The 25,403-nt window shown below is 46.5% G+C and overlaps 1 protein-coding gene across 2 annotated transcripts in view; it reads right to left on the bottom strand.

The window, feature by feature from the left end:
• Slc5a11 (solute carrier family 5 member 11) overlaps positions 1-25,403 on the bottom strand; it is a 45,710-nt gene that overhangs the window by 5,523 nt on the left and 14,784 nt on the right. For both annotated transcript variants that reach the window (XM_048789679.1, XM_015491572.2), the window contains 7 exons: positions 20,875-20,979; positions 20,044-20,149; positions 18,056-18,136; positions 11,528-11,733; positions 6,990-7,125; positions 905-1,012; positions 424-574 (listed from right to left, as the gene is read on the bottom strand). In XM_048789679.1, the coding sequence (XP_048645636.1) occupies positions 424-574; positions 905-1,012; positions 6,990-7,125; positions 11,528-11,733; positions 18,056-18,136; positions 20,044-20,149; positions 20,875-20,979 (893 nt within the window). The remainder of the gene's footprint in view (positions 1-423; positions 575-904; positions 1,013-6,989; positions 7,126-11,527; positions 11,734-18,055; positions 18,137-20,043; positions 20,150-20,874; positions 20,980-25,403) is intronic.

Here is a 25,403-nt window from a genome sequence, read left to right as displayed (position 1 = left end):
CATCAGGACTTTGCAGGAGATTTGGGTGTAGAACTCTTTATCCAATCCTCCAGAATAGCCCCTTCCCTTCTACCTGGATACTCCTATCAGGGCCCTCCCCCTCTGACCGCCACCCTCCCGACTCCCCACATAGGGTTATCATTGTTCCTCGATTTCTCCTCCTCTTCCTCCTCCCTTCCTCCTCCTCTGGCTCCATGATGGCAAGAATTATGTCTTTTCAATGCTGTATGCCAGTTCCTGGTACATAGTAGGTGCTCATTGAACGTCTCTTGAATGAACAACCTACCAATCACCCATGGCATCTGCAGAGGACACTGAGCCAGCCTGGGTACACTGTTGGTGGGACTGTGCCCATGGGTGGGCTCAGCTCTCTTCTCCCTGACTCTTCACCCTCCCGCCCAGCCCCATGCCGGAAGACCTTACCTGCCCACAATCATGAGCTCCTTCTCAGAGGCCCGTGGCCGGATGTGATTCCACAGATCCATGGTGAAGATGGTGCTGGCACTGTTAAAGATGGAGGTGAGGGAGGACATGAGAGCCGCCACCATCACAGCCATCATGAGCCCGCGCAGGCCTAGGGCAGAAGGGAGGTCTGTGGGCCTCGGGCTTCCCGTCAACAGCTTCTGCCTTCACTTGTGACTCTGGCACCCCAGGCCCAAAGCCAGCTGATCCCAGTAGGCAGAACCTCAGGCAGGACAGCTGGGCCGAGCTCCTGGTTATGCAGGACCTCAGCATTTCGTGGGGCTGAGGGGGACCCCTAGATCTGGGGCTCAGCCGCTGAGCCCAGAGCCTATCCCTGTCTACAAGGCTCCCATCGTGTCCCTACCTCAGATCAGAACCCATCCCTGCTCTCCCTGCTGGGTCCTCCAGGGGGCTCCATGTAGGGCTGAGGAGGGGACATTACCTGTGGGCAGGAGCTCCAACACCAGCTTGGGGTAGGCGATGTCGGAGCAGCCGGAGGGGTTGCTGCAGACTTTCTGGCAGGTTTCTGGATGTGCACAAGCCACTTGATCTGCAGAGGAAGCCCAGGACCCAGAGTTGAGCAGAGAGACCCTCAATGTCCCAGGCCTGGCCACAGTGTGGCCTGACACAGGCCAGCACCAGGAGACAGGTTTACTGCACTTGAGTCCCTAGCTCAGGGACATAGAAAGGGGCCTAGACTTTGTAGGCTGTGACCTTGTCACTTAACCTTTCCCAACTTTAGTTGCTATATCTAGAGAACTGGGAAAACAACACTTTATAACATTATCATGAGAATAGGCTGAGATGATCCCGAGAAAGCACTCAGCACGGATCTGATACACAGGAAATGCGGAGAAGCCCTGGCTCTTATTGTATCCCACATAAAACTGAGACACTGTGTGGCCATTCTGACCACCGTATCCTGGATCAGGATCCATCCCCGCCCCCCCCCCCCGCCCCGCCCCAATGCAGGAGGAGACAGAGGCAATTTCCATCTGTACTGAAGTTTGTCACTGCCTGATACATGTCAACCACACCTTGTTCATTTCTTTTTTGTACTGGGAATTGAACCCACAGAGCTACATCCCCAGTTCTTTTGAGACGTGGTCTTGTGAAATTGCCCAGGCTGGCCTCGAACTTGTGTCCTCCTATCTCAGCCTCCCAAGACTCTGGAATTCAGACATGAACCTCTACAATCCACTGGCAAACACAGTTTAAATTCCTCTTTCCCTTGTCTTCTCGACAGCTCATAGAGTTCAACGGCTACTCCTTATTTTAAACTGGGATCTCCACCATGAGAGCTCTGTCTCTCTGTGTGTCTGCAGCACTAGAGATTGAACCCTGGGCTTCACGGATGCTAGACAAGCATTCTACCACGGAGCCGCACCCTCAGCCCGTATTTCTAGACTTTTTTATGGGTTCTTTTGAACAAGTCCTTAACAAGACTCCTAAAGCACAAGAAATAAAATCAAGAATCAATAAATGGGATGGAATCAAACTAATAACTCTCATAAAGAAGCCCAGGCCCTCCCTCGGCTTAATCCACAGTCCTTTCTCTTCATCCAGATGGGTGACACTGTGTTTCAGCCCATCTTTTCTGGTGAGTGGCACCTACCCCGATCCTCAGGCAGCCCTATACGGCTCCTGCCAATGTCCTCCCTGGTTCTGATGCAACAGCAAAGCCATGATGACCATCTGGCTGAGGTCTGAGTTTCACAAGTGTCCTCAAATGCACATGTTCAACAATATCTCTAGATAATACATTTCACTCCTGTATTTTTTATTTGCATTAAAAATGGTAATCAAGCCCGACACGGTGGCTCGTGCCTGTCATCCAAGTGGCTTGGTGGGTGGGGGGCTGAGGCAGGAGGATCCTGAGTTCAAAGCCAGCCTCAGCAACGGCGAGGCACTAAGCAACTCAGGGAGACCCTGTCTCTAAATAAAATTTTAACAAAGGGCTGGGGCTGTGGCTCTGTGGTTGAGTGTCCCTGAGTTCAAAGCCTGGTACTAAAAAAAAAAAAAAAGTTAATAAAAATGTAAGCGGGTAAAGTACATCACAATTTTAAAATCCAGTATTATTGTATCTTCATTTTCTTTTGTTGATGAGCAGAAGATCTAAGGAATGGAAATAGCCTTTTCATCCATAGAGGGGCTCAAGGGCTTCTGGGTAATGTCTTCTCTCAATTGGGACATTTCCTCCAATGACATTCACCAGTGGGAGAGAAAATGTGTGCTGAGGCCAGAATTAATACTACTAATAGCAATTACTTTGGAATAAAGTAGATTCCCCGCAAACTCAAAATTAAAGAAGGCAGACCAAGAAAGTCTGAGGAGCACTGGGAAGAACCACTCTCATTGAGATAAATGCTTTGAGGAGGTCAAAGTTCTCAAGTTTTTATTACTCTTCTGAGAAAACTTGGGAGGGGATAAGATAATATTTACCTTCCTATTCTCAGAACGCCATCAAGTGGGCCAAAGGTCTGGTTCAAGTTCAAACCTACACGAGTTCGCCTCTGTTATCTAAGAGGCCCCGTCTTCTAGCTAAGAGAGAAGGAGCAAGGGTCTCACTGTTCACTGAAAGTTTTCCTGTCTCCTGATAGAAGTGGATCCTTCAACCACGGGACACAGGACAGATGCAAAGTTTATAAGGCACATCTGTTGAAGACAATTGTGTGTGTTCCTTCAGCCTAAAAAAAATGCTCATGAGGCTGGGACAGAGTTCAGCTGGTAGAGGGCTTGCCTCGCATGCACAAGGCCATGGGTTCAATCCCCAGCACCACACACACACACACACACACACACACACACACACACACAAATACAAAAGAAAGAAATATGCTCATGAGAGGGCAGGGGGTTGGTTCAGCTAAGTTATAAATGACATCAACAGCCTCCTGATCATTAGCGCCCATTCAGTAACATCCACTCACCTGTCAGTTTACCAACCACTTCATGGAGTGCGTTCTCTTAGAGAGCTCCAGACCCCCTGCTGCTTAAACTAAATGATGCCCCAGACAAAGTCAAATCCAAACAGGGCACAGACCCTCCTTTTCCCACAATGCAACATTCCTGGAAGGCTTGCTATGACTCAGACTCTACAATAAACACTGTGCACAGGCCTCCTAATTTTCACAACTCTGTGGGGAAGCTGTGGCTATTATCCTTATTTTAAAGACAAGGAAACTGGGGCTGGGGTTGCGGCTCAGTGGCAGAACGCTTGCCTTGCACGTGTGAGGCAAGTGTGAGGGATCGTATCTCATTTAACAATGATGGTTAATTGGCTGGTTGACTGCTAAGAGAGATGATCAGGGTCTCCTTATTGATCTTCCAGATCTCAAGTCAAGGCTCGTGGTGGGATTTCCATGTCTAAGAGTCAGTTTTGGAAGCAGATAGATGCCTTGGTTCAAATCCTGGTTCACCCAGTAACTACTTCAGCAAACCAGGTACCCGAGGTTACGAGCCTGGATTCCTGCTTGTCTCCTCAACCCTCACATTCAACCCATCATTAATCTCATGGACCCCACTAGAAAATACATTTTCAAACCTATTGCTTGGACCGACAATGGTGTCCTTAGATGGACACTGTCAAAGGCAGCTCTGTCTGGCCTTCTCTCCACGTCTTCATGTGTTTTCCCCCAGCACTTAGCACCACCAGTGACTCTCTCGCTTATGTGTCTCAATCAACCAATGTGTTTACTTATCTGTCTCTTCCAGTGCCACAATCTAAGTCCCACTAGAAGGACACTCTGGTTCACTTAGGTGTCCTCAGGGTACTAGATGAAGGCCCAGCAGATAATTGGCTCTCAAACTATTTGCTGGATCAATGGAAGAAGAGCTAAATGAGCGAATCAATAACTTCCTCTGGATTTCAATTTCCTCATCTGTAAGATGGGAAGGGCAGTCATAGCATTGACTTCACAGTGTCCTTTTGAGGATGAAGTTAAGCAATGCAGTGGTTCCTTGGTGTCTGGGGGGGACTGGTTTCAGGACCCCCTGTGGATGCCAAATCAGCAGATGCTCAGTTCCTCTATAAAACGATGTAGTGTTTATATGTAACCTAGGCACGCCCTCTTGTTTACTTTAAATCACTCTAGATTACTTATAATGCCTGATGCAACATAAATATTGTTATACTGTATTGTTTAGGGAATAATAATAAGAAAAGAAAATATGTACATGTTCAGGATAGATGTGATTTAATTTATTATTATTATTATTATTATTATTATTATTATTATTTTGGTACTTGGGATTGATCCCAGGGGCACTTAATCACTGAGCCATATTCCCAGCCCTTTTTATTTTTTGAGACAGAGTCTTGCTAAGTTGCTTAGAGCCTTGCTAAGTTGTTGAGGATGGTTTTGAACTTGCCATCCTCCTGTCTTGGCCTCCTGAGTTGCTGGGATTACAGGAGTACACCACCACATCTGACTAAAGTATTTTTGAACTTCAGTTGATGGAATTCATATTTATGGAATTCAGATATATGGAGAGCCAAGAATGCATGAATAAAATAGCAACTGGGAGAATTTACAAAGTGTCTCAGTCAGTCTCGTGTCACTATAACAAAACACCAGACACAAGCTACTTATGAGCTAAAGAGAGGTTTATTTTGGCTCATGGATCTGGAAGATGGGGTGGCCCCATTAGTCTGGGCTTCTAGTGAAAGCAGCAGATCTTAACAGGAGCATGGAGTAGAGCAAATGCTATGTCTTGAGCCAGGAAGGAGATAGAAAGTGAGAGAGTGAGAGCGAGAGCAAGAGAGAGAGAGAGAGAGAGAGAGAGAGAGAGAGAGAGAGAGAGAGAAATTGGGTCTTATAATCCCTCTCAAGGGCACCCCTCCAATGACCTTAGAACTTTCCACTGAGTCCCACAAGGTCTACAGTGCCTGTCTTTACTGCCCTCTGGAGACTAAGCCTTTGCATATGGATCTTTGGGGACGTTCACTCAAAGCACAATATATCATGCTTGCCTTGTGTCAGGACCTGCTTCAAACCCGATAAAGTATCATTATCCCCATTTTACAAGTGAGGATACCACCAGGCGTGGTGGTGCACACCTACAATCCCAGCAGCTCTGGAGGCTGAGGAAGGAGGATCACAAGTTTGAGGTCAGCCTCAGCAACTTAGCAAGGCCCTAAGCAACTTAGTAAGATCCTGTTTCAAAATAAAATATAAAAAGGGCTGGGGATGAGGCTCAGTGGTTAAATGCCCCTGGGTTCAATCCTTGGTACAAACCCCCCAAACAAACAAACAAACAAACAAACAAACAAAAAACCAAGCGAGCAAACAGAGGCCAGGGGAGTTGAAATGACTTATACAGAGTCATACAGCTCGTAAGTAGCAGAGCCAAGACTCAGGCCTGGGCGGTCCAGATCAGAGTCAGTCCCCATGACCACCACACTCTACTCAAGACTGCACGGGTCTGGCCCCTAGCAAGCGCACCGTGAACGTTGCTTATGGCCATGTTGTTTGTTCACACCTCAAGCCTTGCTCGACAGCTGTGTGTTTTCCAACAAGGTACCACAAACCCCAAGATTGCACTTCTTGTCTCCCTGAAGGTTCTTCCAAGCCTGAGCCCCCTAGTCTAGAGGCAGGGCCACTTACAGCTCCTCTGGGCTGAGAAGCAGGAGCCCAGAGTTTAGTACCATGGACAGTACCCCAACTTCCCTTCCCTGGCTCTTTCCTCCTGATATAGTAAGGGCCCTAAACTCCTTGGACTAAACTGGGGCAACTGCAGACCATCCTGCCCTCCCTTTCTTTAACACCATGAGGATAAGGCCAGGGCAGGACACGTTCCACTGTCCACTCCCCTGTGAGTTAATAACAGCCTTGATTGGGGGCAAGGATGGGAGCTTTCTTCTGTACGGGTCCTGGCTCCTGACACCATGTGGTGTCCAATGACGTCGCCTACTACAGCGTTGTTATCCCCATCATACAAACCTATCCCATTGCCACAAAAATAAACTAAGTGCTGTGCTCCAGAGACCCTGATGTCCTCTGATATTTGTCAAGAAAAATACAAATAAAAATGGTCCCATGGGCTGGGGTTGCCGCTCAGTGGCAGAGCGCCTGCCTGGCACGTGTGAGCCCCTGGGTCCGATCCTCAGCACCACACAAAAATAAATAAATAGAATAAAGGTACTGTGTCCATCCACAATAAATTTTTAAAAAATGGTCCCATTGGTCCACAGTCACCAAACTCCTGAGCTCCAACACCAAAGCTTGAGAGGAACTTTCCCATGGGACATCAGAAACTGACATCTGCAAATGTACCATTTTAGCTCAACTGTGATATAAAAATATAGTTGACAAAGACCCCTCGCCCCCCTCCCCATTGAATTTTCACTGAATGTGGCTTGGGACACCTATTGGATTTGTGCATTGAGCCCACACTAAGGAACAGCATGAGGTCAGCAGGTGCCCAGGACCCCTGCCACATTGTCTTGGGGGCCAGCAGCTGTTTAGAACACCCTGCAGGGTCCCAGACTCACAGACGGGGGCCTCCTCTCCCAGCCGTCTCCTCACCTGGAAAGAGGATGCGGCTCACCATGCCAGGGAACACCATTATGAACAGGGGAAGCACCTTCAGGTACGCGGCCAGCAGGGACCCTCCTTTGGCATGGGACAGGTTCCTGGCAGCCAGGGTCCGCTGAACAATCACCTGGAAAAGAGGAGGATGGGCAGCAGCTGAGGTGGCTTGCTCGGAGGGCAAACCGGGTGTGCGTTGGTCCTCGGCAGGTGCGGTAGGTCTTGGTTTGCCTTGTGTGAAGAAGTACCTCTTGTCCACCTCTGGTCTCCCTGGGCAAGCTGACTCCTCTGCCCTCTCGCTCTCCTTCCATCTAGAGGCGCCAGGTCTGGTTTACTGTATGAACTCTGGAGATGGACACAGCCTGGGTTCTAATCCTGCCACCCCACTTCCTGGCTGCGTGACCCCGAGCAGACAAATTTATCTGTCTTTGCCTCAGTTTTCTCACCTATAAATTGGGGATAATACCAGGGCAGTTTTGACAAGTGAATGAAGCAAAAGGGTTTAGCATACTTAAGATGGTTTCCAGCGCATAGTAACTGTCCCATAAAAATCAGTGGCTGTTATCCACCTCTAGTCTCTCAGATATGTGAATTTCTAGAAATGTCCTTTTAAGGGACTTAAAAACAGCCTACTACAGGGACACAGCCACATCAATGTTTATAGCAGCACAATTCATAATAGCTAAACTGTGGAGCCAACCTAGATGCCCTTCAGTGGATGAATGGATAAAAAAAAATGTGGCATACATACACAATGGAATTTTACTCAGCAATAAAAGAGAATAAAATCATGGCATTTTCAGGTAAATGGATGGAGTTAGAAAAGATAATGCTAAGTGAAGTTAGCCAATCCCCAAAAAGCAAAGCTGAATGTTTTTTCTGATATAAGGGACTCATAGTGGGGTAGAGAGGGGGAGCATGGGAGGATTAGATGAACTATAGATAGGGCAGAAGGGTGGGAGGGGAAGGGAGGGGACAGGGGGTTAGCAAGGATGGTGGACTATGATGGACATCATTATCCAAAGTACATGTAGGAAGACACGAATTGGGTGTCAACATACTTTATATACAGAGATATGAAAAATTATGGTATATATGTACAATAAGAATTTTAATGCAAAAAAACAAGTACATGTATAAAGACATGAATTGGCATGAACATACTTTATACAAAGATATGAAAAATTGTGCTCTATACGTGCAATAAGAATTGTGATACATTCCACTGTCGTGTATTTAAAAAAATAAAATCAATTAAAAAAAGAGAGAGAGAGAAAAGAAATGTCCTTTTAAGTTTAAACTGCTATTTTTTCCTATGGATAACCAGAATCCTCACTAAATCAGCAAAGAATCCTTAATGGAAGAGCATCCAGAAGTAGAATTTGCCTTAAACCTCACATCACACCCCTAATAATTTTTCAGTACGTTTGGATGAATACCCAGGTGCGGGATTATTGCTTCCTTAAGGTGCCAAAGAGTCAGACAGGAAAGAGTTTCCCACTGGAGATCTGACATTATCACTGAAAAGAATTCAGGCCTCTCTTCCCATGAAGCGGTGTTTCCAAATATGAATTGAGGAGGTAGCTGGATCATTTTAAGAGTGAGCCACATTGGGCTGGGGGTATAGCTCAGTTGGCAGAGTGCTTGCCTCGTGTGCACTAAGTCCCTGGGTTCGATCCCCACCCAGAGGGTGTGGCCCTCCACAGGAGCCCCCAGGCCCAAGTATTGGCCCCCATCTCTCTGAGAATGAGCTGAATACATAGGAGATGCTCAGCCAGTGACTGGCGTGTTGCTGGGGCATCCATAACATGTTCAAATGTCATTAACTCTCACCAGCTATGACTTTCCTTCTCCATCTCTGCCCAGGACAATCTGGAATATGCTCTCAGTGAATGCTGGGTGCTGAGCTGCCTTGCTCTCCCCTTCTAAAGGGGGCCTAGATGAAGGGTTGGGACTGATGTGCATTTCCCACCCCCCACCCCAGCACACTGAGCCAGCACATCCTTTAGACTCTGTGGAATCTGGCTCAGCAGAAACCCCTCGTGGTCAACCAGAGTCAAAGGGCAGAGGGGAGCTTGGACTTCTGATGAGCGTTTTGAAAGATCAGATCCTCTTGCGCTAAGTCCTAAGGTTCTTGCATTATGTGGGATGGAGGGGCCTTCAAGGGCTACGCGTTGGAATAAGAGTTTGCAAACTAAAGTAATGATTTGTACAAATTAATAAATACAAGTTGGTGAGCTGTGCCCAAAACAGTAACATAAGCCAGAGGACGAATGTCAATGTTGCCAATGGTGCATTTACCATCCCTGTAACGAGACTGAAAAAATTTTTTTCATGCATCTCTATTTTGTAACGATTAGGAGCTCCATTTGACATGTGAGAAAATAAGGCTCAGAGATGTGAAATGGCATCTCCTGAACTTGACCCATGGACTTCACCTGGATCCATACCTTGTCTCAGGAACTCTCCTACCCGAGACTGGCTAAGGTGGAGAAGGAGGCTTTCTTAAAGGGGCAGCATATGTACGTGGCACACATGATGGCCTCGAGCTCAGCTCCTCATGCACAGAAGCCCAGGGGTGGGACCTGGGCTTCATTCTCTGGAATGTCACCTGCCTCGGTTCAATTGTCCAACCCAAGATCATCGCTTTAATTAAATTCTCATCAGGCTGGGCACAGTGGTGCACACCTGTCATCCCAGCAGCTTGGGAGGCTGAGGCAGGAGGATTGCCAGTTCAAAGCCAGCCTCAGCAAAAGCGAGGCTCTCAGCAACTCAGTGAGACCCTGTCTCTAAATAAAATACAAAAAAGGGCTGGGGATGTGGCTCAGTGGTCGGGTGCCCTGAGTTCAATCCCTGGTACCTGCCCCCCCCCAAATTTTCTCATCAGCCCTGACTATGCAAAAGAGCTTCCAAAATGGTACACAGATCTGTGATCTTTAGTGTAACAGGAAAGCACCCTATTTGAACGGGTGATAATTCACTGATTTAAATCAGAGCAGGGAAAGGGTCCCATCCACCCCTGCTGGTCTCCTTCATCTCCCCGCCCTTCAGGTCCACCCAGAGTTTCTCTGCGTACCCACAAGCAAATGCAAACTGACTCTCTTCTGCCCGCTTATCATCCTGTAATGTCTTCTAATTTTCTTGTTTATTTTTTCTCACCAGTTACATGTTGGCCTTAAGACCTTTGCTCTGGCGGTACCCCTTGCTGCAAATGCTTTCTCCAAAGTTATGGAACACTTGCTCTCCTCCTTCAAAGGAGCGCAGAGCAAAGACTCCTCAAAAATTAAAAATAGAACCGCCACCTGATCCAGCAATGTCACCCCGGGGGTATACATGCAAAGGGCATGAAATCAGCATAATAAAGGGACATCTGCACTCCCCTGTTTAATGCAGCACAATTCACAATAGCCATGGTATGGAGCCAACCTACGTGGAGATGAAGGGGCAAAGAAAATGTGGTACATACACACGGTGAAATACTATGTATCGATAAAAAAGAATGCTTTCATTTATGGCAACAGGGATGGGTTTAAAGATTATGTTTAGTAGACAAGCCAGGCACAGAAAGACAAATACCATGTGATTTCATTCATATGTGGAATCTGGCAAAACTGAGCTCATAAAGAGTAGAAGAGTGGTTACCAGAGGTTGGGGAGGGCCAGGGGGAGAGATGGGAGGGGATGGGTTAATGGTACAAAACTACAGCTGGAGGGCATGGTGGTGCATGCCTGTAATCCCAGTGACTTGGGAGGCTGAGGCTGGAGGATCACAAGATTGAGGCTAACCTCAACAACTTAGTGAGGCCCTAAGTGATTTAGAGAGACCCTAATAATTGAAAAATGGAAAAAAAAAAAAGAGGGCTGGGGATGTGGCTCAGTGGTTAAGAGTTGATCATCACACAAAGTATAAATGTACCAAAATATCACATTGTATCCTCCAAAGACATGTAAGTATCTAACAACTAAAAATAAATAAATCTAAATTTAAAAATAGAGTAAAATTCCCTCAAAAGTCTTGCTCAGGGTCACTCCCCCTCACTGTATTCTTGATTTTTCTTCTTCTTCTTCTTTTGGTAGTAGGGATTGAACCCAAGGGCACTTCACCCGAAGCCACATCCTCAGCCCCTTTTATTTTTTTTATTTTGAGACAGGGTCTCATTAGGTTGCTTATAGCCTCGCTAAGTTGCTGAGGCTAGCTTTGAACCTGCGATCCTCCTGCCTCAGCCTCCTGAGCAGTCTCCTGAGCAGCTGGGATTACAGGCACACACCGCCCTGCTCTTCCCAGGCACTTGAACAGGATCGATTGGTAAAGATCAGCAGCTCTGGATCTGCCATTAGCACCAGGAAGAGCAAAAAGCAAAATAACACGGAGATTTGTTTAATTTAACACGCAGAAAGGAAGGAAGTCGTCAAGGAGCTGGGGAAACAGATGAGTGAACAGAGAGTGGGAGAGGAAAAGGCCAATGTCAGCCACCCCATCACCACCCCGGGGGAAGAGGAGTCTGGAGGGAGCTCACTCAGCCAGCTGCCCTGTACCTGATCCGTGCACCAGTACCAGAGGGATGGGATGGACATTCCAAACAGGATCCCCGGCCACGGGAGATCAGACGTCACTGGATCTCGGAAGATATGGAAGGCGTCTTCCCGGGGCAGCCCGCAGCTGCTGTTCTCGCTCCGGTTGCTAGCCAGGGCCAAGAAGTACTTCTCCTTCAGCCCGTCCATCCCGCCAACCGCAGCAAAACCTACAGTAGGGAGGAAATCTCAGTTACCCAGGAAATCAGACAGGTCCGCATCCACTGGTAAGGGGACAGATGGGGCTGGATGACGTCCTCGTGGGAGCAGAGCTACCAAAAAATGTCACCCCTTAAGGTTTCTGAACCTCTTTTCTTTTTTTATGCCTTTGTTAATGACTGTGCATCGCTTCTCAGAATAATATATCTAAATGCACAATACAAAGCAGACATTGAAAAGAAAACAGAGGGCAATCTTTAAAATATAGAAATGATTCAGGGCATATCCCCCAATAGGAAGTAAGAGGTAGCAGTGTGTCTAGTAATGACTTAGTTCAGGAGGATGAGCAGTCAAACACTATTTGAAGATATCAGCAGTGGCTGTCATGTCACAAAAGAATCAGGGATATCGGTTGGTATCAGAGTCAAACATGTTGCTAAGACGACTGTGGTCTGTGTCCTACCCTTATAATTGGAAATGGCAAATTGCAATGATAGATTTAGGAAAATCAAGATTTTTTTCCCACCCAGGATCACAGGTACCCTCAATTTGGTCCATGGGTCCCAGGTTAAGAAACCCGGCCCTCAGAAAATGTTCTTTTGACTTTGAATCTTCTCGGCTGTTCTCGATTCACGGATTCAAGGAGTGGGCCAAGAAAATGGAGGATCTTGAGCAAGTCACATCCTGTCTCTGAGGTTCAGTCTCCTTTTCTGCTTGTGGGCACGGTGAAGCCACAATCTCTATCGTGGGGCAAGGACGCGTGTGATAATGCACATAAAATACTTGGCACAGAAAACTGAGCTATTCCTGAAAACAGACTATGGTCTTCTGCAGCTGATTTTATTAATTGAAAGAATTCAAGATTGCTCTCTCTGGATCACATTCTGCTTTCTGAAAGGTCTTTTTCCTACTGCTGGGGACTGAATGCATGGGCAGTCTATCTGTGAACTGTATCCCCAGTCCTTTTTACTTTTTTATTTTGAGACACAGTCTAAGTTGCCAAGGCTGGCCACAAAGTTGCAATCCTCCTGCCTCAGCCTCTCCGGTCACTGGGATTAGTGTGCACCATCACACCCAGCTATTTTGTTTTTTAACATGGAGGAGAGCAGATTGGTGTAACCACTTGGGTCAGAATGACATGTAACCAGCATTCTGTCCCATCTTTACTGAGGATTGTGGTGAACAGTGGATACTGAGATAAAAAACAAACTGTTATCTTTTTGGAGACAGGGGATTGAACCCTGGGGTGTTTAACCACTGAGCCACATCTCCAGCCCATTTTTGCATTTATTTAGAGACAGAGTTTCACTGAGTTGCTTAGTGCCTCACTTTTGCTGAGGCTGGCTTTGAATTGGCGATCCTCCATGCACCACCATGCCCAGCTCAGTGTAATATTTCTGAATACACTTATGTAAATATATAATGTGTAATGATCAAATTAGGGTAATCTGTATATCCATCAAGTCAAACATTTACTATTTCTTTGTATCAGGAGCTTGGATGGGGAAAAATATATATTTTCATAAATCTATATGTCATCCCAGTAGGATTAGAAAAAGGAACATTCAAAATCCTTTCTTTCAGCTATTTTGAAATATACAATAAATTATTACAAATTATAATCACCCTGAAAAATTACTTTGTTGGGGGCTGGGGTTGTGGCTCAGGGGTAGAGTGCTTGCCTCACACGTGTGAGGCTTTAGGTACGATCTTCAGCTCTACATAAAATGAATACACAAAATAAAGGTATTTGTCCATCTACAACTAAAAAAAAATTTTTTTTTAAATGACTTTGTGGTATTGATGAGTTTGATTTTGGTCCATATCTGGGCCCACCCATATGGGTGAACTTCATCTATCATATGGATAGTTGAGTAAAGAATTATCTGAGAAGAGGTGAAACTGGAGTAGGCCGGTACTTCATGAGCTTTAATGTGCATATGAATCACCTGGAAATTATTAGATTCTGATTCAGCAGGTCTGGGGCAGGGGCGGTGCCCAGGATTCTGGCTTCCTCGTGAGTTCCCCTGTGATGCTAAGGTTGCTAAGCAACCGTCCATGGATCCCATACACTGAACAGCCCCGATGTAGGAGTTAGCCAGGTACCAAATAAAATCCAGAGTCTTCTTAGAATGATGAAAGTGAATGATTTTGAACTTAGTCTTGATTTACTACACAATTTCTTAAGTTAGGTTTTCAGTTTTTCTTATTTTTTTTCCCCCCTAGGTAACCTGTAATGTTATCATCAGCAGATAATAATTTTTTTCTTTCTTTTTAATATGTATATCTTATATGTTTCATTTTGTAGAGTTTATAAGGTAGCATCCTTTTTATCTGATTTTACTGAGATAACTTGTAGTGTTAAGCAAAGGTTTGAATTTCTTCTTTAGATATTGAACTATTAAGTCTCCTAGTTTCTCTTGAGTCAAATTTAGTAATTCATACTTTCCTGGAACAGCATGAATTTAAACTGATTTTTTATGTTTATCGTCATAAAGCTGTGAGTAGTGTAGCCTGATAATTTAATGTACTTCCTTTGGGTATTTAGTTCTTTTCCTCATTCCTAATATATTGCATTTATTTTTTCTTCTTTTTCATTGATTTGATTTGCCCCGATAGCTCATTGTTCTTTTCAATGAAATCAGATGCTGGAGTAACACATTTTGTAGTTTTCTCAATTCTAATTCATTCAATTGGGCTTTCATATGGATGGATACAAATGTTTTTACAGCTGAGAGCCATGGTGCACACCTGTAATCCCAGTGGCTCTGGAGGCTGAGGCAGAAGGATCGCAAGTTCAAGGCCAACCTCAGCAATTTAGGCCCCAAGCAACTTAGCAAGACCCTGTATTTCAGTCAGCTCTTTTGTGGCTGTGACTAAAGGACCTGATCAGAACAATTGTAGAGGGGGAAAGGTTTATTTGAGGGCTCCTGGTTTCAGAGGTCTTAGTCCACAGAAGGCTGGCTGCATTCCTCGGGGCGTGAGGTGACACTGAATGTCACGGCAGAGTGTGTGACAGAGGGAAGCAGCTCACAGGACCAGCAGGAAGCGGAGAGAGACTCCACTCTCCAGATAAAATATGTACACCAAAGCCGCGCCCCAATTCCCACACCCCACCTCTTCATTACCCTCAGTTAATCCCTATCAGGGGACTCCTCTGAACCTTCTCGCATTGTCTCACACATGAGCTTTTGGGGACACCTCACCTCCAAACCATAACACTGTCTCTAAATAAAAAATAAAAAGAGATGGAGATGTGGCTCAGTGGTTAAGCACCCTGATTTAACTCCTGGTACAAAAAAAAAAAAGTTTTTACCGTATAGTGTTTAACTTCCTCTATTAAGTATGAAATGAAATGTTCTTATCATTTTTTTCTGAATAATTCATAATTGTATATTTTTTTATTTTTGAATCTGGGAGTCTCACATTTGTGAAATCCTCTTCCTCAGTCCCCCAAGTTTTGGGGACCACAGATGCATACCAAGCATTATTTGGGAGATGGCTTTAAAATTCTAAGTAATTAGACTGAAAATCAATTTAAACTCATAGTTATGAGGGTTTTTTTTTAATATTTATTTATTTATTTTTAGTTTTCGGCAGACACAACATCTTTCTTTGTATGTGGTGCTGAGGATCAAACCCGGGCCGCACGCATGCCAGGCAAGCGCGCTACCGCTTGAGCCACATCCCCAGCCCCATAGTTATGAGTTTAATTGGTTTTGGTTTGTTTTACCTGGGTAAGGTAATAGAATAATGTTAGCATGAGTATTTTTGCAAAATTTTAATATTTTTTTTCCATGATTGAATTTTCTAGATGTTTCTGAGGATGCTGGGGAAAAAGGAACATTCACTATTTTGCTAATGTTTATTTGTTTATGTAAAATTTTTTACTTCTAAATATTTTTGTTTGGGCTTCTTGTTGTGTCATGTGTTAAAGTATTTCCATACTACTTAGTTTTCTGTCAGCTTCATTCTGACGAGTTTTGCTTTTGTGTATCTCGCTGCAATGTTATTTACACACACAGATTATATCTTCGCTGTCAATTTTCCATTTTGAATCTAAAAGATATTTCCCTCTGTGGAATCCTCTTTGCCTTATGTTATGCTTATTTTTACACATGCCACTTGCAAATTATAGCAACGGAGTTTTTTTTTTCCACCCATACTAGAAATATTGAGTTTTGTGGAGGAAATAAACAATACGTAGCTGAGTAAAAGAATAATAACAGCACACCGCCGTAAACCCTCCACAGAGTTGATCATTGCAGTCAGTAGAGACTTTTATCTGATTTTCTTGGATTGAAACAGGTAATGCTTTGCATCCTATTTAATTTTTTTACTTTTGGTTGTGATTCTTTGTTATCTACCTTTTAAGGAAAAAAAAACTTTACGCATATATTCTCTATATAAAGGATAAGCGTATTATTAGCTTTTTGTCACTGAGACACAATGTCTGAGAAAAACAACTTTAAGAAGGAAAACTTTATTCTGGCTCATGGTGCCGGATGGTTGGCCCAGATCTACTGGCCTGAGGTGGGGCAGAGCATCACGGCAGCAGCGGGTGGTGGAGGAAAGCCGCTCAGCTCACAGCAGCTGGGGAGCAGAGAGAAGCTCTCTTTACAGTCTCCAAGAGCACACGTGTGCCCAAGGACTGGTCCCTTCACCTAGGTCCCACTGTGATTCCCACAGCCTCCCAATAGTCCCTGCAGGTAAGAAGTCATTAGTGGATTAGCCCATTGATAAGATCAGTGCCCCTTGATCCAGTCACTTTCCAAAAGCCCCACAGCTGATCACCCCTGAACTGGGGACCAGGTAGGACAGACAGCCAGGGCTATTGTCTTACCTAACCACAGTACAGCTACCGAAAGGAAGAAGAAATCAGCATTTGCTATTGTCAATGTTAGAGTCCTCCCCTAAACCCGCATGTTGGAATCCTCATCTCCCCGGGGTAATGGGGACTTTGGGATGTGATTAGGCTGTGAGGGCAGATTCCTCATGAATGGGACCAGGGCCTTATAAAAGGGACCTCAGACAACTAGCTGCCCCGTCCACGTGGGAGGACACAGCGGAAGGTATGCGCTCATCAAACAGAATCTGCTGGCAGCTGGACTTTGGACTTCCCGGTCTCCAGCACTATGGGCAGTGTCTTGTCATATATGACGGCATATTTTGTTTATGTTTATTTGTTTGTATTTATTTGTTTATATCTAATTTGTTATATATGATGGCAGAGTGCATCACAATTCACCTTACACCTACAGAGCACACTTTTCCAGCTAAGATGCATGTATTTTTTGGCAAGAATGGCACGGAGTTAGTCAGGTGCAGTGGCACATGCTTATAATCGCAGCTACTTGGGAGGCTGAGGCAGAAGGATCACAAGTTTGAGGCCAGCCTCTACAATTTAGTGACACACTGTCTCAAAATTAAAAAAAAAAAATTAAAAAATGAAAAGGGCTGGGGATGTGGCTCAATTGTAGAGTGCTCCTAGATTCAATCCCAGGAACAATACCACCAACAAAAGAATGGCACAGAGTTGATGTGCTGTGCTCAGGATCAGGAGGTACGTAGTACCGATATGTCTTATCCCTGCGGGTCTTAACCTCGATCACTTAGTTACGCTGGTGTGCGCCAGTTTCCTTCACTGTATACTGACTATTTTTCCTTTTGTAACTAATAACTATGCCAGGTGCAATATTTTTCTTTCTTTCTTTTTCCTTCTTTCTCACCAAGTTGCTGAGGCTGGCTTTGAACTTGTGATCCTCCTGCCTCAGCCTCCCGAGTCACTGGGATCACAGGCGTGTGCCGCTGTGCCCAGCTCTGGTGCTGTACTTTAATATTCTGTGAATATCTATGTCTTCATGAACTTTCACCTGCTAACTGGACCACGGAGCCTGGATAATACCGGCAACAGTGATTACTCTGGTGAGCCAAGGGTGATTTTCTATTTCCTCCATCTCATCTATGTTGATCTATCAGAATTCCTCTGTAAGAAAGAGTTACCCTTTCATAGTTTTATCCATATCCACATAGGAAGGGATATTAATTTTTACTTAAAAAACAAAACTAAACAGAAAAGGGCTGAGGTTGTGGCTCAGAGGTGGAGCGTTTGCCTGGCACATGTGAGACCCTAGGTTCGATCCTCAGCACCACATAAAAATAAATAAAATAAAGGTCTTGTGTCCATCTACAACTAAGAATTTTTTTTTAAAATCCAGAAATTTCCATGATAACACAATCCTCTTTTATCCAAAATAACCCTGTCTCAGGCAAAGCCCCCATGACATCATAGTGTGCTGTCGTCCCCCCCGAGTGACAGCAGGACCCACTTACTGTAGCCCATCAGGATGAGTGCGCCCAGGAGCATGATCACAGTCTGCAGAGCGTCCGTGTAGATCACCGCCGCCAGGCCACCTGGGGGGACGATCACTAGGTGAGGACCAGGTCCCCTGATGGGGAGGAGTTCCCCCAGGTCACTGAGGGAACCCGGAAGGTCAAGAACTGACCGGAGACTTCCTAAGTCTGGCTGATTGCAAAGACGGTACCCTAACTCTTCCCGGTGTGCGGGCACATTCTGCAGTGGGAAGTTGCTGCTCCTTTTATGCGGAGGAGAAGATGGCCCTGTGACTTGCTCTGATCTTGGTAGAAGTGACACTGTGCGGCTCCAAGCCTGGCCCTACAGGAGCCCTGTGGCTTTGGTTCTTACTCTGCCCTGAGAGCAGCGGCTTTAAGCAGCCCAGTCTCACCTAGTGGAGGGTGGTGGCCATCTGGAGGGGCCGCCCAGCCGGCTGCCCCTGCTGCCCACCCCCCATGTGAGGGCTATCTTGGTCCCACCAGCCTTCAGGGTGCCGTCTAACTCCCCATCAGTGAAGGCAAGGCCAGCAGAGCGACCACCCAGGTGAGCCATGAAGGTGCAGGAAATGATAAGCCAGTTTGGGGAAGTCCCTGCAGGGTGGGTGTGTGTTGGCACAGCAGGAAGTGACCTCACACCACCCAGGAACTGATGCCTGCACCGCGGTCCCCAAGCTCTGAACAGCTTTATTTCTAACGTCGGGAAAGGGAGGTGAGGACCAGGCATTCAGAGACCCCTAGGCTTTCTGAACAGGGTCAAGGTGGTCTGCCTGAGAGGATTCCACTGCGCACTGCAAAGGCTAATCTGTGCAATGACGTCACAGTGGCAAGCCATCAGCACCTGTTCCTCACTCTGTCCTAGGGAAAGGACACTGCCTGGTTTGCAGCTGTCTACTAGAGGGCAGGGTAGGTGTGTGATCCCCAAACCAACCCTGCGTGTGGGCGTGGCTTTCTCCCCGACTCCGCCTCCAGATCAGCAAAAGCCCAGCCCACTGACAAGTGGAGGAGGCTGGCTTCTGGCCTCCCTTTTCTGCTGCCCTCTGATGAATCCACCTGAAGTTATTGAGAAACTAAAGTTTAGTGTCACTTAAACCCACCCTCATTTCTAGGAGGTTACTGTGAATTGAGCATTTGCGGTTTTTTTTTTTTTTTTTGGTACCCGGGATGGAACTCAGGGGCACTTAACCACTGAGCCCCATCCTCAGCCCTTTTGATATTTTATTTAGAGACAGAGTGTCACTGAGTTGCTTAGGGCCGCATTAAGTTTCTGAGGCTGGCTTTGAACTTGTGATCCTCTTGCTTCAGCCTCCCGAGATGCAGGGATTACAGACATGACCCACTGTGCCCGGCAAACATTTGCTATTTTATGCTTAGGATGTAAGTTCCTCTGGGGTAGAGATTTTTGTCTCTCTTGCTTATTTCTATGCCCTAATTCTTAGGATAATGTCCAGCACATAGTAGGTGTGAAAATTTTTCTTTTACACACCAGTTGTGTGTATGTGTGTGTGTGTGTACAGATGCACATTTGTGGAGTGAATTCTATTGTACCAACAGGAAGCAGAGAAGGTGAAGCTGGAGCAGATGAGAAGGTAAACATTCAAAAACAGTCAAGGCCCTACTATGTGCTCGGCAACTTTCCTAGGACACACATCTGGGGGCAGGGAAGATAAAGCGGCCAATCTCAAGGCTCCAGAATTGCAAGAGTTAAATACCCAGCCTCGTATTCTGCATGTAAATACCCATACTCAGCACTTAGTAGGTCCTCAACAAATAGTTCTGGGGTTCATGGAACAAAAAACAGTGTGATGTTGCATTAAAAATTTTTTTCTCTTAGTTGGCAACCCCCTTTCCTTAGGTCAGGGCCAAGATCCATCTTATGGGGGTGTGGAGTGAGGTTTCAGGGTCCCCACACCCTGGGACACCAGAAGCCCCTCCCACCTCTCTGGGCACCACCCCTTGCTCGGTCGTACCTGCAACGGTGTACAGAGCCGTGATGGCCAGGAGCCCCACCACCGAGAGGTAGAGGTCCAGGTGCAGAGACTGCTGGATGAAGATGGCGCCTGCATACATGTCCACCTGCGGGGACAAGAGTGTGACAGATGAGCGAAGGGACGCGGGGATGAAGGGATGGACATTTGCAGCACAGTTTCTCCAGGGTCAGCAGAAACCTTCTGAAACGCCAACCCCCTTTCTCTCACCGGTGAGCCCCTTCTGAGATGTGACTTCCCTGCAAGGCTTCGCCGCAGCTGGACGTTCTCAAGGGTTTGCAAAGGAACATTCTAGAAGGGATCCCGAGTCTGTCCTTTTTTAGTTCCAGGGGAACTCCTTCTGCCTCCCCTGGTCCCCTACCTGGGGCACGTCCTCCCCACCCCAGCGGCTCGGCCGAGCCAGGCCTGCTGAGCCCACGTGCCCCCCGAGGTTGCACGTCTGTGTAGCCGCTGTCCAGGCGATCTGCCCAACCAGAGGTCGGGGTGGGCACGTCCAGCTTGCCCTCCGTGCCTCTGATGAAGAGCTAATCACCACCTGACCAGGAGGAAGAGCGGGGTCCCAGCCAAGGGCCGGGGGGCTCTGGCAGTTCCATTCCCTGACTCTCAAAGAAACCCAGAGAGACTGCGGCTGGGTGTCGGGTGGAGAAGGCGTCCTCCCTCCCTCGGCCTGTCCTGTCCCCCAGCCTCCTCTCACTCCCCTGAAACTGAGAGGGGGAAGGCAGATGGGGAGGGGACAGCCCCGAGATGGGCTGTGACCCATCTTCCCGCCATGCTGCGGGGCCAGGCCAGGCCGCGTCCCCCCCACCCCCTTACCGATATCTTGGTGAAGATGTACATGAACAGGTAGATCACGGCCAGGGTGATGGAGATCCTGCTGCCCCCAAAGCGCTTCCGCAGGTACTCCGGCATCGTGGTGACCTGGGGAGCCGGTGGGAGCCCAGCTTTGACCTCCAGCTGGCTCTGGACACCAGGTCCCCCAGCCACCAGCCCTGTCCATGCCCGCCCTGCCCCAAAGCCAGACTCACAGAGGGTCTTCTTGGGATTCTTAACGGGACACTGAAGAAGGAAGAAGGGTAAAGGGGCCCAGAGAGTGGAGGAGTGGGGGTTCTGTGCAGGGATGTGTACCCCACTGTCACATCCCCACATGGAGTGCCCCTCCTACGGTGGCCGGAGCCTGTTCTGTTTGGGCAGTGTTGGGGACCGAGCCCGGGGACCCTCTACCACCAGCTTTTTATTTTTTAACTTGAGAAAGGGTCTTGCTAATTTGCCCAGGCTGACCCCCGTGATCCTCTTCAGGGTCCCAGGTAGCTGGGATTGCAGGCATGTGCCCCTGCGCCCGGCCAGGATTATTTTTTATTTAACATTTTTTTTCTAATTGACACATTTTCTTATTTACATAAACTTACTTTAAATCATTTCTGTAATAGAAAAGCAGACCTAAGAGCCAGGTGAGATGGTGCACACCTGTAATCCCAAAGGCTCCGGAGGCAGAAGCAGGAGGGTGGTGAGATCAAAGCCAGCCTCAGCAACTCATTGTAAGTGAAATGTTTTTTAAAAAGGGGGCTGGGGACGTGGCTCAGTGGTTATTAAGCCCCCTGAATTCGATTCCCAGTACCAAAAATAAAAATAAACAACAAAAATCCCCAGTCCTAAATTTAAGGGAACCCTCAAAAATAAATATAGGAATGATAGGGATCATTTAGTTTCTATTCTCTTCTGGCAAATTATTGTTGTACATCAAAGAATTTTTTTTTTTTTGTACTGGGCGTTTAACCCAAGAGTGGTTTACCACTGAGCTACACTCCCAATCCTTTTAATTTTTTAGTTTGAGACAGTCTCACTAAGTTGTTTGCTGAGGCTGGCCTTGAACTTGAAATTCTCCTGCCTCAGCCTCCTGAGTCTCGCCCACCTACTCATTCTTTCTTGACAAGGAGAGGGAGACAGAGGGAGAGCTGTTGAATGATAAGACGTGAGACTTTGCCCCCGAGTTCCTGTAATGAAGCATTTTACAATGTGTTCATGTACCAAGACACCACACATACCCTGCACTCCAGAGACACGTGTGATCATGATGTGTCAATAAAAATAAAACTTATTTTAAAAATAATTTTAAAAACCTGAAAGATAATGGGAAGGAAATGACTTCACTATGTGACTCAGAGTAGGAGCCCAGGACCAATACCTAGAACCGCCCCAAGAATCACCGTGTTCCAAATTTTTGGGAAATGGCTCTACCGTAGACTTTTGCCAGGTCTAGGGAGCAGATTCTGGGGAGAGGTGGGAGGCAGCTGGAGCGGGGAGGCTGGGCCCAGGCTGAGGGTGGAGGACAGGAAGGCCAATTGGCCGGCAAGCCAGGTGGGGGTGGGGGAGAAGGAGGGGGAGGGGGGGAGAGAGAGTGAGAGAGAGGAGAGAGAGAAGAGGGAGAGAGGAGAGGGGTAGACAGGAGACAGAGAGGGGACAAGGCGTCTGCCACCTGCCTGACAGTATTCTAGACAGTAGGAGAAAACAGATGGCCCCACCCTCCTGGGAGAGACACAGCAGTCCAGTGCAATGATTCTCAACCAGGCAAGAGTTTTCACCCCCCAGGGAGTTTTTGGCACTGACTGGAAACATTCTGGCTGTCACAATTTGGGGTCAAGCTACTGGCAGCCCAGGATAGAGACCAGAGATGCTGTTCAACATCCTGGAATGCACAGAACTCCCCCACGACCTGCCACACACACACACACACACACACACACACACACGACAAAGAATGACCCAGCCCCAAACATCACTGGTACCAAGGCTGAGAACCCTGGTCTCGTGGAAAAGTCAGATTAATAATCACACAAGCAAATGCAAAACAGCAACCTGAGAAAACCAACAGAGGAGGAGATTTAAGCGGAGGGGGAGCTCAGAAAGGGTTTCCTGGAAGAATTGATGCTTGATCTAAAAATCTGAAGGATGAATAGGATTTGGAAAAATGTACAAAATAATGGAAATGAGTGGAGAGATGGGTGGCCCCCGAGAGCACAGCTTATTTTGCACGTTCATTAATCAAATTAGTCTATAATTGCCTTAGTGGGCAATATTTGCAGGATCCTATTCTCCAAATATGGTAGGCAAAAATGAATTCTGGGTGGAGGTGGAAAGTTCTAGAAAAAAGTATACGTGGGAGAATATCTTTATGCCTTTGTGATATGACAAGATTAAAAAAAAAACAAGATATGAAAGACAGGATCAATGTGGCTACAGTAAAATTGAGACCTACTTCTTGAAAGGTACTGTATGAAAGTGAATCGAGTAGGAAAAAAAAAGATATTTGTTAACACACAACCATCCTAAGGACTTATTTCTAGAATTTATGAAGAATGAGAACAAATCAATAAAACAAGACACATAACCTAATAGAAAAATGGGCAAAAGTCCCAGACTTCCTGTCATTATAACAGATATCCAAGATAGTCCTTTTATAAAAAGAAGAGGCTTGTTGTGGCTCACACTTAAGTTTGGGTTCTTGGTTTGGCCCAGGATTGGTTGGCTCCATTTCTCTGGACCTGAGGCAGCACATCACGGTGGGAGAGCGTGATGGAACCAAACTGCTCACCACGTGGCCAAAGAGAAGAGCAAGAGACTCTTCCTCTTGTATACATGGGAGAATATCTTTATGCCTTTGTGATATGACAAGATTAAAAAAAAAAAAAACAAGATGTGAAAGACAGGATCAATGTGACTACCCTCTGTGGGGTCCCACAGTGCCCCCGAGAGTATTTCCCCAAGACCCACGACCTCCCACCACGCTCTGCCTCTTGAAGTTCCCCCCCACCTCCCAAGAGCACCTGGCTGGGCACCAAGCCTTTATCCTCTGGATCCTTGGGGAACAGTCCAGATCTGAATGATGGCAACTAGTTATATCAATTTCCAAAGAGGAAAGTCAAATGGCCAGAGGGTACATCGAGAGAATTGTCGATTAAAAGCCCAGTGAGTTACCAAGTGCACTCGCTCAGGGACTTTGAAGTCAGAAGACCCAAATATCAGCAAGGATGTGGAGCTTTGGAGTAAGGGGAATCTCTCTGGGAGAAAATTTGGTAGCATCTTGTAAACCCCAAGATAAACATCCAGTGGCCACGGCCGTTCCACTCGTAGGGAGAACAGGGAGAGTCTCCCCAGCAGTGCATGTGTCAAATCAAGACACAGGGGTTCAAATCCCACAGCAGTGCCCATCATAACTGGACACTGGGAAGTCCCGGATGTCCATGACCTGCAGAATGGTTAAATACTTCAGGGTGGAGTCATACTTCAGAATCCCAACGAAATACACAGTAATGAAAATTAACACGCGGAAAGAATCGGTACCCTCCAGGGACATCAGTGGAGTAGAAGGTGGAGAGGGAGGGAGGAGGGACAGGAAAGGGGAGGAAAGCCTGAGTGAATTGAACAAAATCCTGACATGGGCACATATGAACACGCCACAGTGAATTCTACCTCCATGTGTGTTCATAAAACACCAATCAAAAATAGGTAAATGGCCCAGCGTGGTGGCGCATGCCTGTCCTCCCAGCGGCTCAGGAGGCTGAGGCAGGAGGATTGCAAGTTCAAGGCCAGCCTCCACAACTTATCGAGGCCCTAAGCAACTTAGCAAGATCCTGTCTCTAAATATAAAAAAATAAGAAATACAAAAGGGCTGGGGATGTGGCTCAGTGGTAAAGTGCCAGAAAAGTAAGAGATGGAGAAGAGGGGGAGGGAGGAGGAAGGGAAAAGGAGGGGGACCAGGGACAGAAACAGAATAGATCATGTTCCATGCACATATGATTTTGTCAAAATGAATTCAACTATTATGCATCAGGACGATGCATTACTTAAAAAAATAAAATATGCTACCCCTGATTCAATTTATATGTGATTATAGATAAAAGCTTGATCAAATGATATTGTTCAGGTAGGTGCAATAAAAACTGCAAAGAAAAGTCAGGAAGTGATTACTTGAGGCTGAGAGGGAGGCCCGTGGTCCTTCTAAGGCTCCGAGGGGACATTAAGCTTCAGGTGTTCTTCTTTTTCTTCTTCTTCTTCTTCTTTTTATTTTTTTTTTTGGTACCAGGGATTGAATTCAGGGGCACTCGACCACCGAGCCCCATCCCCAGCCCTGTTTTGTATTTTATTTAGAGACAGGGTCTCCCTGAGTGGCTGAGGGCCTCACTTTTGCTGAGGCTGGCTTTGAACTTGAGATCCTCCTGCCTCAGCCTCCCTAGTCACTGAGATTATAGGCGTGAGTCACCACACCTGAAGAGATTTTATTATTATTATTATTATTATTATTTGTGTTTTGGCATTAAAACAAGTCTGAGCCCAATTCTTTCCAG

The sequence above is a fragment of the Marmota marmota genome, unplaced genomic scaffold, assembly GCF_001458135.2.
Source record: "Marmota marmota marmota unplaced genomic scaffold, marMar, whole genome shotgun sequence".
NCBI lineage: Eukaryota > Metazoa > Chordata > Mammalia > Rodentia > Sciuridae > Marmota > Marmota marmota.
The sequence above is the reverse complement of the archived record's forward strand: the minus strand, read 5'-3'. Positions and strand labels throughout refer to the sequence as shown.